The 19,375-nt window shown below is 38.2% G+C and overlaps 1 protein-coding gene across 3 annotated transcripts in view; it reads right to left on the bottom strand.

The window, feature by feature from the left end:
• Positions 1–19,375, bottom strand: part of GABRB2 (gamma-aminobutyric acid type A receptor subunit beta2) — a 194,547-nt gene that overhangs the window by 79,170 nt on the left and 96,002 nt on the right. For all 3 annotated transcript variants that reach the window (XM_040975726.1, XM_040975725.1, XM_040975722.1), the window contains exon 5: positions 6,924–7,006. In XM_040975726.1, coding sequence (XP_040831660.1) covers positions 6,924–7,006 — 83 coding nt within the window. The remainder of the gene's footprint in view (positions 1–6,923; positions 7,007–19,375) is intronic.

The raw sequence follows: 19,375 nt of genomic DNA, 5'->3' as shown, positions 1-19,375 counted from the left end.
CGAAGCCCCTGTCAGTAGTCACAAGGAACTAACACTTACTGAGATAAGATAACATTCCAAGAAAATTGTCCAGTTTAGCAATGATGGAAGAATAAATGCCTCATTTCCACAACGCTGGATATAATTCTAGAAAAAAAATCTATCAAAATAGGACAGCGATGCAAATTAAATTTCTATGCACCGACATCATGAAGCATCTGGAATGTTTTTTTTTTTTTTGCTTTTCCCATGAACCTAAGTATAACTTAGCTTCACTGGAGTTTCACAGGAACATTTTTCTAATTCAAAATAATTCTAGGATCAACTCAGATCCTGGGTAGCTTCACCCCTGAACATCTGTGCAGCACCACCTCTTCCTCCAGCTACAGGAGTGCACTGACACAAGCATAGCTTGTCCTCTTCTGCTGAGACTTAAGAAGGTCTAAATACTCAGACACTCAGGCTATTTTGAAAAGCAGTAAAAACTTAGGGTCTTAGCCTTATTTTTTGGACACATGTGTAAGATGTATTCTTATGAGAAAAATCTAAGAAAAGACAGATAGCTAACTAAGTAACAGACCATCAGTGAAACACACACACACACACACGTGTACATCCGATCTCAGTGGGGTTGTGATTTTCACCTTTTCTTAAACAGCCTGGCTCCTAGAGGTGTGTGCAGATGTGATCCTCATCCTCACATACAGCAGTGTGTGTCTAATTGTCCCTCAACTAAAACTGAGCACACTGCCTCTGCAAGGTAATCCTCAGCTCAGAGCTACTCAAAAATTACCTAAATCCATCCTTTTCCCTCAAAACATAATTCCTTCATTCCCAACAAAAGGTCTTACGGCACATGGAAAGCCATATGAATCTTTAGCAAGTGTAACTGCTATGGACTTAGATTTTTTTTTTTTAATTTTTTTAGTATAAAATTGCCTTTTGGCATCTTTTACCATTACTGTCGTTTTTTCCTTAAGGCAGATATGGTCTGCTCTCATTTCTTAAAAGGAGCTCTGCAGTTACTTCAAAATAGCTCTCCTATTCACACATTATCACGTTCCCATAGTAGACTGTCCCTCTTCGAGGTAAATGTGACTCCTGCACCCACAGCTCCCGCGTCTCTGGCTCTTGAAATTCCGTCTCACTTGTCATTCATTTTGATTGCTAGCTATATCTCCAGACTTTCGTGACTCTCAATATGCCAGGTGTAATTTAATAATGATAATTATGAAACTATAATGATAACAGCTGCTACTAAAAATATCAGTGCCAAACACTGCACAAAGATCTGTCTGGTTTATATTATTGCCTATTAGAATATTGCACAAAAGTGAAATCACGGTTTGAAGAAGCCAAGTGACCTGTTTACCTAGAGTGAGTAACCCATGCTTTACAGGTCTAACTATATATTTTTTATATATTTATTTATGTATACATTTATATATTTATATTTTATATTTTTAATATATATTTTAATACGTTATTTTATTTGTTCACTCTACCCAAAGGGTGTAGATCTATTCAGGCCATAATGTCCTCCTCTACAGCTGTTTTGCATTTACTGACAAAGAAGGGCACCACCATTTCTTACATTGGAAACAGAAAAATACAAGTAATTCTTCTATTTTGGAACTTCATAAAAATATTAATTTATGCTTACTGAAATATTAGCCAGTAAGTACCCCATCTCCAATATATGAACCATTTGCTATCAGTAAATTTGGAGTTAATACTTCAAATGCTTAAGTATATCTTAAGTATAACCATATATGCTTAAGTATAGCCAACGTGATATCTCCAATGAGACAACTTAGAATAAAACTATTGAATATGGAAAATACAGTCTTTATGCCACAATAACAAGTTGTTTTCCTATATTGTACTAATTGGGATTCTGGCAAGAGGCAAAATTACAAATATTTCTAAAGCATGACAAATATCCCTAAAGCATGACAAACATGTTTAAGCAGAGACACTTATTCCAACACATTCTCACAGGGACTTTCTGCTACATCAGCCATCATCAGCAGGTGGTCTGCAACAAAAGTCCCACACTCTGAACTTTATTCATTACTGAAGCATCTGTTATTAGATATCTGCATTTTTTAAGCAATGAGCTAGATTTTTCTTCTGCATTATTTGGCTTAATCCTCATAACAACCTCATATGATAGGCAACTTTATTTCCATGTTACCCATGTGAACAAAAGGCTCAACATCACTTGGGAACCAGTGATTCTGAGATGCTAGCAAGAATTGATTTCTGGTGCTGATGCAAAGTTCAGAGTGTGGGATTTTTGTTGTTGCTGTTGTTACACATTTTTTTTTTTTTTAAGGAGACGCCTGACTGGCTGTCTCTGTCAATACCTGTCATGCCCTGTAAATCTGCTACAAAATTATACACCTTCCCATTATCCCACCTCACTAGGGCTAACATTAACTGACACAGCAACAGTCTTGAGAATGAGATGTGAGGCGGGTCACAACAGCTCCCAGAAACATAGGATTGGATGTGACTGGGGCAGACAATCAGTGGGTCCACCTGAGTGAGTTCCATAGTCCCTCTCTGATAGCGCACGTTCCATGCGGGGACGCCGACATCAGGACTGAGGACTATTTCAGGCAACCTGACTCTTCCGGGGGAGGGAGGCCTGTAGCTAACGCTGTAACTAAGCAGATGTTCCGCAATATGACAGAATAACACCTTCCTAGTCCTACTTCAAACAGACATAATATTACCTATGCTCATTTTTCTGGAAGAAGCACATGAAGTGGCTTTGTGGTATAAGAAAATGCTGTGCCCTCACAACAATATGATCTGAGTTTCACATATTTGTAAAACGAAACAAACACTTGACCTGTCCTAACAGTCTTAAACCATATTTGGCAGTACCAGATTTTCAAGGATTTGGCACATCTGGAGCAATTATTTGGGAACTAGAATTCACTCCTAAGTGTCCAGAACTCTCAAAAGAAGCTGAGGGTCCAGCACTGCAGCCTAGCAGGTAGAGATGCAGCCTGCGACACCAGCATCCCACTTCTCACTTCCGATTCAGCTCTCTGCTGGTGCGCCTGGGAAATGAGCAGAAAGTAGCACAAATCCTTGAGCACCTGCACCGCTGTGGGAGACCTGGAAAAAACTCCAGGTCGCTGACTTTTGCCTAGCACAGCTCCAGTCACTACAGCCATGTGGAGAGTAAACCAGCAGACCAGATTTCTCCTTTTCTGTTTTTCCATCTAACTCTACTTTTCAATATATGTGTTATATGTTTACATATGTATACATGCATGTATAATAGATTTGCTTATATGTATATATATGAACTTGGATAAAGAACTTGGTTAACATAGGCTAGTGTATAAGTTTGTTATTTGGTGCTTTAAGAAGTTATTAAGCTTAAAAAAACAAGCAAATATTCTAGCATGGCTTTTCTGGAATTCATTGAAAATTTCAAATATATAGTCAAGATATGCATGTGCATGTGTGTATACAGATGGTCTGTGTGCATATATATACATATGCTATCTGTACATATAGGTGCTATGTAGACACGATGTAACACGTTGCCTCCGACCAAGCAGATGATAGGAACATGGAGGTAGAAAGTAGCTTCAAAAGCCAGGATTGGGTTTCTCCTTCCTATTTTGACAGTTAAGTCTCATGGTCTGCCACAGTGATAAATATTACGGCGTCAGTTTACTTCCTAACATCTTATTAGTTCTAGGAAACATTTCCATCATTTCAAATTTAAGAAAAGGTATAAAGTAAGCAGTTCACACCATTCTAGACCTTCTAGAATCCTCAGCACTTCACTTCATTGTTTGCTCCAAATATCCCCTAAACTCTTATAAATCTAACAGTTTAATCTTTGCCGCACTAGTCACTAATGCATTCTTATATTCATATGTATTTACTTAAATTACACCCATCTCCTTTATGACTAAAGAGGTTAAAATTATTCTGTATTGTAGTTCAAACTATTCTACCTCTAGAGTATATGATCATATTTAATAATCAGGGCATCAATATTTAATGAATTAATAAATGATTAAATGAAGGAACAATGAGCTCAATTGTCATTGTGCCCACCCCAAGCTGCCTAGAATCAGATTAGGTGATTTTCTCTGAATCTAAACCAAGACAGCTACTGTTGACATGTTATTGAGTTGTCAAAGATTCAACAACGCCATTTGCATTTGAGAGTGGAATAAGAGAAACAAAAAAGAAGGGAGGGAAGAAAAGAGAAAGAAAGAATGGGAATACATGGATGCTGGTGATTGTCTTAAGGGCAAAGAGTGGATGAATGAGGTAGGCAGTCAGCCTTGAGCTGAGAGACTCTGGTGAAAGGCAGAGGATGGTAAGCTCGTATCGATATGCCTGGTGAACTTCCTATGCATAGCAGGGCCTGTGCACCACGCATATTACCAATACGACATTATATTTCACTCTCTATAGCTATGATCTGCTGTCAGACTAAACAGGGGAAAGCGCCCGTTTCCCTTAACCACAGACTATTTTCCCGAGAACAGAGATGCGTTAGTCTGGGCCTTCGGATACAAGTATCTAATGGGAAGGCGGCTCAGTGTTCATTATGGCATCAGCACAGAGCCATTGTGCAACCACGCAGGGACGATCTTGAACCCGTCACTTTCGATTCTGTTTCTCTAAATGCAGAGGAAGGAATACTGATATCTAACTCACTTTAAGACGATAACTATGAATTGAAGATGTACAAAGCCTAATGCACTGTCATATTAATTTTTGAATACATCAAAATTATACTTTACTAACAAATGCCTTTGTTTAATTATGTGAGAAACTGCAAGAACCAAATGAAGTATTATCAGTGAGTGTGCAACATTCCTACACAGATATTGTGATTTATAAGCCAAATCAAAGTTTACCTTGAAAAGTTTTCTTAAAACCTTCCTGTATGAGTACTATAAAGTCATAACTTATTTTTCAAAATACGAGAGAGGGCCCACCGCTGTAGCCTAGTGGCTAAAGTCCTTGCCTTGCATGCACTGGGATCCCATGTGGGCAACAGTTTGTACCCCATGGCTGTTTCACTTCCCATCCAGCTCCCTGCTTGTGGCCTGGGAAAGCAGTTGAGGACGACCCAAAGCCTTGGGACCCTGCACCCGTGTGGGAGACCTGACAGAAGTTCCTGTCTCCTGACTTTGGACTGGTTCAGCTCAGGCAGTTTTGGCACCTTAGGAATGAACCAGCAGATGGAAGATCTTTCTGTTTCTTCTGTGTGTGAATGTGAATTCCTTCCACTTCGCCCCCGATCAAATAAATTCATAAGAGAGAACTAGATGGTAAGATCAGTTAAAAATAGGTAGGCTGGGATCACAATTTCCACGAGCCCGGCATTGTAACTGTAGCGCTTATCTGCCAATCCAGTGTTCCCATTTCCCACCGAACACCTGTCTCATCTGGGACCAGAAAGGAGAAATCATTATGGGAACATGGACATCAAGCTCAGTGTTGAGGCACTATGAAACCGCTGAGTGTCTCACACACCTAACTTCCTCTTGCTTGAATACTCACTCCACACCTTACAGAAGAGAGGAGAAGCCCTTTGAAGCTTCTTTCCTCCCATGCTCTCTTCTCATGGATACTTCTCTGATCCGCTCATGATCAGTATGTCTCCAAGTGGGGTTGGCTGCACTCTTGCCTGACTCCATATTCACTCCCTTACATAAACCCTGCACTCATTTTTTCCCTCTATTTATGCATGTGCTTTGAATTCTTGTCACTATGGGGACAAGAACTTGGAATAAAAATGTAGATACTTATGCCATAAAACCTACATCAGACACTTGAAGATAGTAATCATTGAAAAATATATCCTGCAGTCTAAATTGTACCCTGAGTTTTAAAATAAGCACATACAAGTTATCCTGAAGATATTAACATGAAATTATTAACATAATTATGGAAATACAAAAGATCAATTTCACTAGTCTTATAAGAAAAAAATCTAGATAAAAATGATTTAGAATATCATTAATACACATTTTTTCTTTAAAAATACATGTCAATTTAAATATCCCTTCATTTTGTCTTTCAAAGCAGGTACAAATGTCCACAATACATTATAAATGCTGTATTTCTACTCAGAGCAGTTATTTAAGATGCATACAAAGGCTAAGATATACTAATAGCAGTCTAGCTACTTATTACCAAGAATGTTGGACATAAACTTGTCAGCTTACAATTGTTTGGTACAGCCAGTTACAAAAGCATTGCAAAGTATTCACAGAGAAAAAGATTCGAAATACTCTTCCGTCATGAACCACCTACACCTGTGACCTCTGACATGGAGACAAGTTAAGTAATCAACATTACAGCACATCCAAACAGGCAGGGGACTGAGTCTTCCACATGGACACTAACATCACAGTCCAGAAAAGCAACAACATTGTAACGAAGGTGAGCAGAGCAAATAGAATAGTGTACATGCACCTGTATAAATCACAGTCATTATATAGCTTTCACCAAAAATATAAATGATAGACACTGAAAATAATCCCTTCAACCTAAAATCTATGAAGATTTTAACATAAAAACATCTATCTATTTTGTAATGGCAGATAAAGTTTATGAAAGACAAAGGCTAGTTTGTTACCTCTGGCACATTCACCTGTTCTTGCAAGCCTGGTTGGAACTGTTTTCAACAATTCCATACTTCGAATGCCTAGAACTATCTTCCATCTCTTTTCAGACTATTATAAAACTTTATCAGATTCTTCTCTAACTGCCAAAGTTAGAGCGAAAAGACTTAGCTTGGATCCATTATCAAGGGAACATGCTACTGGTTCCTCTCTCCTCCAAATTCAGGGTGTAAGCACAAGTGTTGGTGTAGATACGAACCAGTCATTAAGAAGAATCTTAATGCAGAAATTTCACCCAACTAGATTCTAAAAGGGACTTACAGCTTTCTATTTCCAATGTGCAGTTCTGTTCATCCAGTGGATACCGTCTTAGGTCCATCATGCAGGCAGCTGTGGTTGTGATTCTAGAAAATAAACAATGATATATATTACTAGCAGGTCCATTGCTCTATTTACCATGGAAACCCAAGCAGTGAAGAAAAATGTAGCCTAAGCTCTATCAAAAGTATTGTAACTCTCAATGGCCACTTTCCTTTAACAGTCTGATGTTAACTTGCAAAATAAACTGAACTAAACTAGTATTTTCCAAGGTGTAATCTGTGAACAATTTTTACCAAAACCATGGGAGAATGTTTGCCATCATACCCATCATTCCCATCTCTCCAGAATGTCTAATGGAGAGCCACATTTGGGGTAGAAGTAGGGATCTACTTCTTCCCACATTACTTTTTTACTACCTTTCCCTAAATCCTAAAAAATAATCTATCAATCACAAATGAATTTTGACCTACCATTTTCCTTTTTATCTTTTGTACATAGCACAGCATTCTGTCAGTGCTGTACTATAAGTCACAGGCATCATTTTAGCCATCACTTGATCAATTCTGTATAATCTTACATTCTTATGACCTGTAAGACAGTTGCATTCTATGGCTTCACACACTTACTATTTTAGAACATGTGCTACTTATTTTATCAAGGAGAATAGAATCTGTCTTCTTAAATTTGTGTTTTTATCTTTCTTCCAGGATCTTTTTTTCCCTCTAATCTATGTAGCAAACATCCTGGACCCAGAGGTAAATAGTGCTGCATGATTCATCAACATGTTTTCCCATCAGTTAGGTGATGTGAGGTCATGAAAAAGCATACATTCTTTCATATAACAGATGTAGCTTTAAATTACAATGTTTTCTAAAGTATCTAACAGAATGCCTAGCAAAATATACATCTACTGAAGAAAACTAGGAGCAGACACCATTACATTTAAATTTAGTCAGCTTATATGTTCTTTACTGTGGGAGGTCATCCATGTGCTAGAAACAGAAGTAAAAGCTGATTTCAGTTTGGGAGACATAGTGAATGCAATTCCTCGGTTAGGAATAGTGTATGGAATTCCTCAGTTAGGTCTCAGAGTCCCACTCCTTAGTTATACAGTAGAAGGAGAGAAAATGAGAAATACTCCATTTCCTGGCTTACTTCCTAAATGCCCCAAACAGCTGTGGCTAAGCTAGGGTGAAGTCAGGTGCCATGAACTCCAGGCAGGCCTCACATGGGCAGTAGTGATCTAGCTGCTCACAGCCACTGCTTTACATATCTGCTTCACACTGTTAAGCCGCATGCTATGTTACTTTTTGTATTTTGTATTAAGTAACTCTCCTGGGGCTGATGTTCATCTTTACACCTTTCTTTCTTTATTAAGTCCTCTTGGCTACTCTGCCTCATTGCATTACCGTACCCATGACTCCATCTGGCATTCTGTATCCATTGTCTCACATCCAAGTCAGCCAATAGCTTGGTCTCCTAGCCTCTCTATTTCTCTCAATACCATCCATTATGATCTCAAAACCACCTTGGAGCTTATCATTTGCTCGACTGAGTTTTTTGGTGATCTTCCCTGTGAATCTCAAATTTTGTTTATGGCTTGCTTGTACTGAAGGTTGTGTGCCAAGTCTTATTTCCCAATGGCCTTTCTGGCTGTGCCACTGCTCCATTGCTTTCAAACATCATTATTTTGCTCTCTCTCTCTTCCTTTTTTGATCCTGCAGCTCAAATGTCAAATCTTCCAAGAAGCTCTTCTGGTCAGAAAATTCACTTCCCAAATGCCCACAACAGGCAGAGGTAGAATAGGTTAAAACTAGAGTTGGGAACTCAATCCAAGTCTTCCATGATAGTGGCATGTGCCCGACTGGTTGAGTCATCAACTGTTATTTCCAGAGCAGGCATTAATAGGATGTGGTATAAGAACTTGAACCCCCACACTCTGATATGGAACTCGGACTTCCCAAGTTAACTGCTAAGCAAATAACCTAGTAACTTTTTTTCATTGTTGTTTATTATTTTGAGAATCTCAACTGCCAGTGACAACCTGAAAACTAGTGGCACAGAACAGAAATGATAAAGCAAATAACATTAAGTACGATGGGGATACCAAACAGAAACAAAGAAAATTAACACATCCACAGGATGAATACAAAAGACATATAAGTTACAGGGGCACACATGACTCAGGAGAGCTGAGCATAAATGGTCTGGTTTGGTAAATGATGTGAAGTTTGAAATTGCTAGTGTACACTGTAGTTCACTTTCTGAAAGTATCTGTGAAGCATTGCTGTGAATACCAAGAAAACAAATCAACAAATGCTATCATAGGAGCAGTGACTTCTGTTCATTTTAAAAATAAAACAGAAGAAAGTGTTTTTCTCACAATATTCTTATTTATGACAGTAGTTTTTCTGTTTTACACTTCACAAAGTTAAAAAAAAAAAGCAGTTTAAGTGCTTTCCAGGCAGTATAAAATCCTTGTAGGTGTTTTTTGTTGAATTAAATGGAAGCTCTAGAGTCAGAATAATTCTCTTGTGTCTTGACCACATGGACAAGGATGAATGACCTGAGACATGTCCCTTACACCCTCTGTGCTTGTCTTGCCACCATAGTTCATCATCAGATGACAAAAGTATGAAGATATTTGTAAATCATAAGAACTTATTTCTGAAGCTATGTCTAGCTACTGATGATACATACAGGAAAAGCTCATTATAATATAGGTTACTTGATTGTGTATGTCTGAGCACACAAAGAAATAGAACATTCAAGATACTTATAAGCAGAGATGTAAATAGCCTACCAACCAAAAATCATGCAAAATAATTATGACATATGTGAATATGTAACTTTGTAAGACAAAGTACAGAAGTGAAGGAAAACTACAATTTTCCCAGGTGCCTTTAGAGATGAGAGACCTTGTTTATTTTTATTATAGTTGCACATTCAGCATCTTGCTACCTGCCTGAAAATGTCACTAATTCAATATTAAACTAATAGGGATGAAAAGGACAAAGAGAACTACATTCAGAAATATTCTTAAACTAAGGATACTGAAAAGAATGCTCCCCATTAGGTGGTTGGTTAAAACAAAATATCAAATTAATCTGAGATTCAAAATCATGTTTACAGATGCGACACTGGAGTGAATCTTACTTGGAAAAACTCAGTAATCAAGTACTTACATCTGTTCTTTGAGATTTTTGACTGAAAACATGGCTGGGTTTCTACAAGAATGTTAATACAATAAACACACGTAACGAGATTTTCATGAACATGTGAATCCTGACAGAGATCTTTAACAGGCCTTCAATTACTCAACACTGGAGGCAGTTGCAATGGCTCAACAGGCTAATCTTCCATCTACACGTGCTAGGATCCCAAATGGGTGCCAGTTCATATCTAAATAGCTACTCCACTTCTCTTCCAGCTCCCTGCTTGTGGCCTGGAAAAGCAGCAGAGGAGGGTCCAAAGCCTTGGGTCCCCGCACCTGTGTGGGAGAGCCAAAAGTAGCTCCTCGCTCCTGGCTTTGCAGCAGCTCTGTACCATCCATAACAGCCACTTGGGGAGTGAGCCAGTGGATGGAATTACTCTTTGTCTCTCCTCTGTGTAAATCTGCTTTTTAGTAAAAAAAAAAAAAGTTTAAAAAAATTTAACATCAATATTAAGAGCTTTTAGAATGGATCAAGTAAAACATTATATAAGTGTTGCTGAACAACAAACTGGTTGGATACTTTGTTGTAGAAACCACAAACTGGGTCCACTCAACTGATTAACAGAAAGTGAATCACCAACACTGGGGCAGTAAAAGAAGGTAGTACTTAATACAAAACACAGCCTAAGGAGTAAGGAAGCTATTGTTTAATTCCCAAGCTCCCCAAAGAGTTAGGATTATGGGTTCTTATAAGCTAAAATTGGGGATGAGAGGTTTGTGTTCAGTTTTGTCCAACTCCTGATTGGTCAGTGGAGTGCACAATTCTTTTGATCACATCAAGGAAGTCTCTCTGCGAGAATGCCAAGTGCTTGTCTCCCCAAAAGCTACAGTCCACCAGGTCAGGTCAACCCACACTGCAGGGTTGACTGAAATTTCAGCTGATGATGAAGTTTGGAAGAAGTTACCAATCATACCCTTCTGATGGCTTTTCGTCTTGAGCAAACTAGACAGAATTAGAATTCTGTCCTTTTGAGCTTTGTGTTTTTAGCCTCTGGATTGCTAGCTGCTATTCTGCTGGTATTCTAGCTGCTATTCTGTTTTTTTTTTCCTCTTTCTCCAAATTCTTTTTGAAAGATTCCACTTTAACCAAATTTTTGAGTTTTCCTCTCATAGAGTAGCTCCCCTGATAGGACCATGAGGGGTTTCTATCTTCAGTAAATTTTGCTTTGCTCGTTGAATTCATACATGTGAAAATCCTTGTTTCTTGTGAAAGGGGAACTGCGGTTGCCTTTGTCTTTTACGTCAATTTCCCCCTTGCACTAATGTACAGCCTAGGAAGCAGCCTGTGATGGTTCAAGTAGATGGGTCCTGCCATGCACGTCTCAGAACCTGCTTGACTCAATAGCTCCTAACATGGCCTGACTCAGCTTGAACTGTTGTTGATATCTGGGGAGCAAACAAGGGAGAAGATGTCTCCCTCTGTCTCTCAAATAAATACATGAATGAATAAAAGCCTTTAAAAATATGTCTAATTGAGAGTCTGAATGAGAAGGAGAAAGCATCAGAGAGCCTGGAAAGTGATCCCGACCCACTGGTATACTCCCCAAATGCCCGAGACAGCCAGGACTGAGTCAGGTGGCAGCTGGGAGCTGAGATTTCCATTCAGGTCCCCATTTGAGTTCCCAAGACCAAAGAGTCTTCCAAGATGTCTGTTAGCAGAAATCTGGATCAAGAGTATAGTCATAAAGCTAGCCCAAACAAATACCTTAACTGGTAAACTAACCAGTAGGCCAAATATCGTTCCCTGGAATGACTAATAACTTATTCCTTTGAATTCTTTATCTAGACAACCAATTCAAGTATTTCACAAGAGAAAAATTGTTTTCACAATCTTTTGCATGTTAGAAATAAGGTATCTTATCCCTAACTATGTTCAGAACATATTCAAAACATGAAACTCCTAAAGGGCTCATCTGAGTCTCCTTCCGTAACAGCCCTTAAATGAAACTTGCTGCTTTCATACTCTTCAAGAAGTCTTGACTTCACTATCTCAAAACCATTTAAGTTAGCTTTGAGGGATATAGCACACGTATCCCTCTCTTGTAATACGCCCTTACATACTGGCAGAGTAGGTAAAATATTGCTATAGAAACTGGTTGACTAAGCTTTAGCATTTTTCACTTACCACACACACAGCTACTATCCATCAATCTCTTACAAAGGTCTAGTGTTACCAAAATCTTTCTCATAATAACCCTGTGCTATTCCTATTCTATAGATAATGAAATGAAGGCCCAGAAAAGGAGAGGGGCTTTTCCCTAAGAGGAAAGAGTAGAGATAGGATTTGAACCTAGGATGGCTTATCCAAAATCCTATAACTACATAACCAAGTAACTGGTTGACCTTGATAGAGTTACTTTGCTCCTCTAGAGGACTGGGCAACTTTATATTTCAAACAAGCATACAAGTTCTATAACCCTATGAAAATACATTACACGTCTGTGACCTTGTATATTTTGTAATTTTGTTTTACCCACACATTCAAATGCTGTATTTCACAGCTGCTCATTCTGTTTTAGTCAATTATGTAGATTAGCCCACCCCAGACAAGCAAATTCAGGCCTCTCCCAGAGGAGTCCCACTTAATATTCTCCCCTGATTGAAGGTCTCCCTCGGCATTTTCACCATCCTATCCTCTTGATTTACCTCCACAGAGGACTTCTGCTTAAATTAAAATCTCTAAACTCATACATAATTGTTTTTAAAAGCTCTTGAAAAGTCCTCATATAGAGTCACATGCACTACTATACTCAACTTTGTAATCACCCAAAAAAGTAAGATTGCTAGCAATCATGTTCCCATTTGATAAATCATGCATTTCAGATTAGAGCTATTTGTACTCTTCCGCAGCTGTTTGGCCTTCTGTGACTCTGAGTCTCCGGGATCTTCTTCGCAAAGACAAAGCACTGCTCAGGTTTAAGCCATTAGCGCAGGCGCTGCTGTGCGGGACATTTTCTGACTTCGCATGCTTATGAACTTCAAACAGGACTATCTAATAAAATCTTATCTTGTGAGTGTGTAAATCCTGCTTAGTCAAAAATATTAATAGATACAGACATGCCAGCCTAAGTCTTCATTACTCTTGTTGTCCAACCTTTACCTTGCCATACTTCCAAATAATCTATTCCTTTTACTCTCATCTAGAAATCTTACGCTCATCTCGGTAAAATTATCTCCCATTCTAGGGTATGACATCAAAGAAGCCTGATTTCTGTGTCGAGAAATTGTTTTACATATTGATTATCTAAGAAAGATTTTATGATTTGGAAACATTATAAGAAATGGCAATGAGCCATAGTCCCTCACAGACTAGAATACCATGTACTAAGATGAGATTCTCTCATTGGACAGGAAAATGATTTTTTTTCCTCAATGAAAAACAGTATTTCAATATGCTGGACAGTTTTTCATTGCAGTCATTAAAGCATACACAATATTTTATTTTGAATATTTCAGAATAAATTTCAGAATAAATCATTAGATTTAGCTTATTCTTTTCATTTACATCAACAAACATTTTAAAGAACAGCTCATAGATATTGTTGCACAGGTAAACAGTGGCAGACTTAGAATTTCAGCTGAACTCCTTTGCTCTTTTTCCCCAAAACTCTTTTAATTAACCTTTTTTTTTCTCAAATATCTTTAATTAAAAATATAAACGACACAAACTGCATGTCTCCCTCTGTCTCTCCAGTTGCCCACCTCCCTCCAACACTGAGTCTCAAGCCCCTTGGACCTCATCTATTGGGCCTTCCCACACTGGCTCCCTGGTTCTATGACACCCTAGTGGATTTGGCCAATGAGAGAAGAGCTGGAGCTTGGGGGGCAGGCAGAGGAAATATTTGGGACTTCTCTCCATGTTCCCTTTCTTGAAACCACCATTTCCTCACTTCTTTTCAAAACTGGACAGCCAGGGGATCCTGCTGGTCTGTCTCTGGGAAGAAAAGGGAGCTGTTTTCTTTGTCAAAAAGCCCTTTTATTACACTCTATACAAATTATCCCATTTTCACTGTGCCATCTGTTTCCTGTCATGTCCCTGGCTGGTAGAATGCATTATAGAGAAATATTTAAAATATGAGATTCTTTCAGGTTGTTGTAGGTTGCCAAAAACAAACAAACAAACAAACAAACAACAAGACCCACTGCATTTCCTGCATCTTTTGTCTTGGGACATTGGAGGAAGAAGAAAAGAGGTCTTTCAAATGAACTGCATCTTCTTTATCATCATCCTGCTCTCAGTGTCATCAGCGCCTACCCTACAAAGCCTAGCCGCACAATCTTGACCACAGCAGCTCCCAATCCTGATTTATTTTCCTCCCCAGTTTTATTTTCTTCATGCTTTGCATTATGTGAGAATATCCTGTGTATGTATTTGTTTAATAGCTACTTTCTGTCTCCCCCGGGAGACTTATGGTCTAAGACTCTCTTCTGTGGATTCAAACCTCGTTTATTGCAAAGGCTGCTTATTAAAACTCATCAGCTGTTAAGAGAAGGGAGTAGAGGTGGATTAGTTGATAGAAGATGCTGAACTGTAACACAAGATGCCAAACAGTGGGGCCTCACTCATGCCAGCATGGGAGTTCTGGCACGAGGGCTGCTGCTAGATTCCCCATGGGATGAACACGTATGGCCTTTGGAGCACCTCTCATTGCCATCACATACTCATGAAGCGTCTCAGGCAGCACAGCACCAGATGACAGAAGAGGAAATAAACCCAATTCCTGAATTCTTTGTTTTTCTCACCCTTTATAACCACAGAACACATGAGAAATTCATTATACAATGCGCCTTGTGGTTGATCAGCCACTCATATAGCCTCACACACATTTTCCATACAGTCCATGCTGGCAACTCTTATCTTAACCATTAACATAAAATAAATTTGTTGGTGCTGTTACTGACACTTTTCTTTTTTAAAAAGTTACTCAAAGCTGCCCCTTCCCTCCCAGTACATCTTGGAAACAGAGTGTACCTCTGGCATCAACACAATCCACAAATGCCAAGTCCCCCAGCTTTCAGCCACTTGGATCAAGAATGGCAAAATATTTCTAAGTCATTTTCACAAGTTAACCATTACGTTTCTTGAATAAAACCAGCATTAAATATATGCAAAAACACTTAATGCTCTCAGAGACCCCCAAATTTGCCTGAGAAGTACAAACTAAATCATGATAATTATTGCCTATCTAGTTAGCAAGAAAATGAAGAACTTTCTGACATTCAATGCAGCAGAGTGTGCAGGACACAGGTCCTAATGCACAGGTTGTAGCGAGAAATTGATCGAGACTTTCTAGAAGGCAATTTGGCAACATTAGTCAAAGCTCACTAAATATATGAAATCGGCTCCCCGAATCCTACTATTCAAAGCTACTGTGAAAGTAAGATATTATAAAAATATAGCACAATGGTGATAAGCACAACTCTATTTATAATTAGGCAAAAACAAAAATACTATATACACCATTTTTCCAGCTAATTAAATAGAATTTTTATATGCCTAATGACAGGGAACTTAAAAAACTTCATGGAAATAAAATTAAAAGATATTTTGATAAAAATTTTTTAATCTACACATGAAGATTTTCAGTTAATGGAATATGGAGGCTATGGGAAAAAGTATGAATTTCAAAAGCTTTTTGCAACAAAATGAATGTATCGTAATTCAAATTTACTTGAACTTTTTGAATTCCCCTTGATATATAACAATGCCAAAGTGAATTATGATCTGGTCACATGACACAATTATAATCCTTTGAGTAGGGGCCAAAAATGGTGGTATAACCACCTGTGCCAACAGCTTCCCACATGAGTGCTTCTTGGAATCCCACCAGCTCGCAGTCCGTTTCCCTGCTGAGAATACAGTACAGGCTGGTCCAACGCCTCGGGCCCTGCCACCCATGAGGGAGACCCGGATGAAGTGCCTGACTTCCGGCTTCAGCCTGCCCCAGCTCTCACCTTAGTGCCCATTTAGGGAGTGAAACAGCACATCAAAGGTCTCTTTCCTTCTCTTTCTCAATCTCTCCTTTTCTCTGTAATGCTGCCTTTCAAGTAAATTGATAAATTAAAAATAATACTTTGAATAGAAAGTTTGAGAACAGGGGAAAGTTTTCTTAACAAGAGAAATGAACATATAAAAATGTTACAAAGCAATTTGTGCCACATGATGGCATATTACTTAAAATATATATTTTACATAAGTACACTAGAATATGCAATGAAAATCACTGGTTTTTATTTTAATACTTTCTGTACTTCCATATTTTCAATAATTACTGCATATATTCTTCTCTCTGAAAAATGTTATGAATATAATTCTCCTTATTTGCATAAGTTTCAACCCAGTTTATTCTCTTAATGACAGCATTTAATAATGCATGAGATACTCATATTCCTGACCAACACTGTTGGTCAGCATTAACTGTGTCAAATGTAAACATTTCAAATAAGCTCCAAATGCCACTAAAATGTTAGTGGAAATATCATCATTTCATTATGCATTCTCAGAGTAGAAAGATGATTAAATGATATCTATTCAAATATCTTCCTGGTGATTTAATTCCTTCCATAAGACCTCTATAATTATTGTTCTAATGAATCTTTCCAATGATTTGCAACTCACTCATTTGAAAGGCATCTATTCCATTTTTGGAAAGCTATGATCGCCATTTTTTTCCTATATTTTACATCACTTTGAATTTTTTGAAAATTCTAAATTTTTTATGTAGCTTTTTTGTCTAAGGATTTTTTCTTCCTAGAGATTCGGTAGTTTTCCATATTCTGTCACTAAAGTAATCATTTACATTGTTATTTCTTAAACTGTTTTTGTATCTAAAAAAAACTCTTCTGACATATAAAAAAATTCACCATTCAGCAGTTTCAAATTTCATGAATGCATCAATAACTGATATGGACATACTGTAGGATATAGTCTACATTTTCCATGGAAACAATGAAATGCCCTCTTTGGCTTTCTAAATTGTCAATTTCCAAATACAATAAATGGTGAAGATGTGGATAAACCAGGATCATCATAATCGCTGGCTAGAAAATAAATCGATTTAACCTTTCACAAAGCGTATTTGGGATTATCAAGCACATTTCCCAATTAAGTTCAGAAGCAACTTATCCATGCAAAACTACAAAAGACACAGATGCGTGACAAGTATGTCATCAGTGCAAGACTCGTGATGCACAGTAGACATAGGACACGCCCACCACACATGCACAGGCAGAGAGGTCACCAGCAGGAGTTATGCACAGGCTTGGGAGTACTGGACTAGAGCCTTGATTTTACCTCATGTTGTACGGTGTCAGCCAGTCTAGAAAGAGGAGCTGCTGATGTGTAAAAGATGCTTCTGAATTTTGGATGGTGATTTATATATAATTCTATGGATATAATATTTGGACAGAATTGTCCAAATATATGAACAATAATTCAATGGTGTTGAGGAAGGCATGTGGGTAAGAGCAACTACACACCCAAACTGGGAGTCCCTCATAACTAAATACGGATTAAAACCAGAGATAGAGAAGTTAAAAGAAATATGTTTCACTTAAAAATTTCTCCCAAAACACAACTTTAATTCGTAGTTATGTCAAAACACGTAGCATGGCAGCTATCTGGCAGGGACACTTGTATCCCAAATCACTGGTTCGTGTTTGCATCCTTGCTCTGTTGTCCATTCAACCTCCTACTAATCCCAGGAGGCAGCAAATGATGGCTAAAGTACTTGGGTCCTGTCACCCACAGAGGAGTCTCAGATGGAGTTCCTGGCTCCTGGCTTCAGCACGACTCAGCCCTGCTATTCATTCTCTCTTTCTCCCTTGGATTTTTCAATAATTAAAAATAAACATAAATAGAAACAGATGAAAACAACTTTGTTTCCAAATGACAAACCAAAGTAAAATGTGATTAAATAATTAACTAGTGCGCAATAAAATGGGTATATTAAAGAGATTTGGGCTGTTTTGAAGGAAAGATTTTAGGCAACTACTCTCAATGCCAATATTCTGCCTAGGCACCTGAGTGTAGGCAGCTCCAGGATGAGCTGTGTTGTTATAAATAAAAAAAAAAACAACAAAGTAATAGATGTAATAATAGCCTCCATTTAAATGGAAAGCTCAAGAGAAGAACAATGCTCAAATTTTCTCCTGTGGACCAGAGCACTTCACTCATAAATCCTAACAAGAAGGACATAAAGGATGAAAGTTAAATGGAAAGATGGCTGGGCTGAGAGTGAAGGCTATAAAACAATGAGATGGCTCTCTGGGGCAGATGGTAGAGGTCCCTTTGTGGAGATGTGTAAAGCAAAGGTTCACTTCTTCTTGATGCAGGAGGGCCCACGCACAGTACCATCTCAGTGACAGTGTGAACTCCGTGGTTCCCTAAAGCAGCCGTGCTCTTCCATTCCCAGCAACTGAAGCAAATGTCTAATCCATCTGTGCTCTCAGCACACCTCTGCTGATCTGTCTTGTAATGGATTTTTAGTTTAATAAAACAGACACTAATGATAGCGGTTTCTAAATGTAATTACAAATCTAAGAGGTTCTAATATAGCCCATAAACATGAAAGCATGTCAATACATGCTTAATTATACCAAAGGCCAGGAATAAGGATAGTTCTCTCAGGTGATTAACAAAATGGTCCAGGAGCATCCTGAGAGCGCGAGGTGCAGCATGACATGTTAGTTATAATTTCCATGCTCTGTGTTCACATTAGTGGAGGCGTTCATGGTGGCAGAATACTACAATGCTGCTAATGAGTAATTATTTCTAAAGCAATTTTTAAAAATTATTATTAAGATACATTGCAACACTGTGACACAACTGATTTTACATTGGCCTGCGAACAGCCTTCCTGAATTTCTCAAGCCCTCCTACGGCATCTGAAAGCATTTTAGACTCTGTAAAACTCAGAGATGGAAAGACAGAATCTGCAAATGTGTGCCATTCCTGAGGGAAACACAAGGCAATATGCTAATGGCCTCCAACGTTTAATGAAGAGTTTGTGTGTGGATTTGCTGTTTGTATCTTTATATAATGAGATTAACAGATATTAAAATGGTTATTGAAGTTCAATAAAGCCACACATCTCACATAGATACTTTTAGATCTTTGTGACAAAAAAAAAGTAAAAACAGATAAAATTGACTTACTTAACAACAATCACCAACACAAAACAATGCTATTAGCTGTGAACCTCAAGTTGTATGTAAGATCTCTAGACCTGCTCCTCCT

Source organism: Ochotona curzoniae, unplaced genomic scaffold (genome assembly GCF_017591425.1).
Source record: "Ochotona curzoniae isolate NIBS_2020 unplaced genomic scaffold, NIBS_Ocur_1.0 contig_1, whole genome shotgun sequence".
Taxonomy (NCBI): Eukaryota; Metazoa; Chordata; class Mammalia; order Lagomorpha; family Ochotonidae; genus Ochotona; species Ochotona curzoniae.
Note: the sequence above shows the minus strand (reverse complement) of the source record. Positions and strands in the feature narration are given on the sequence as shown.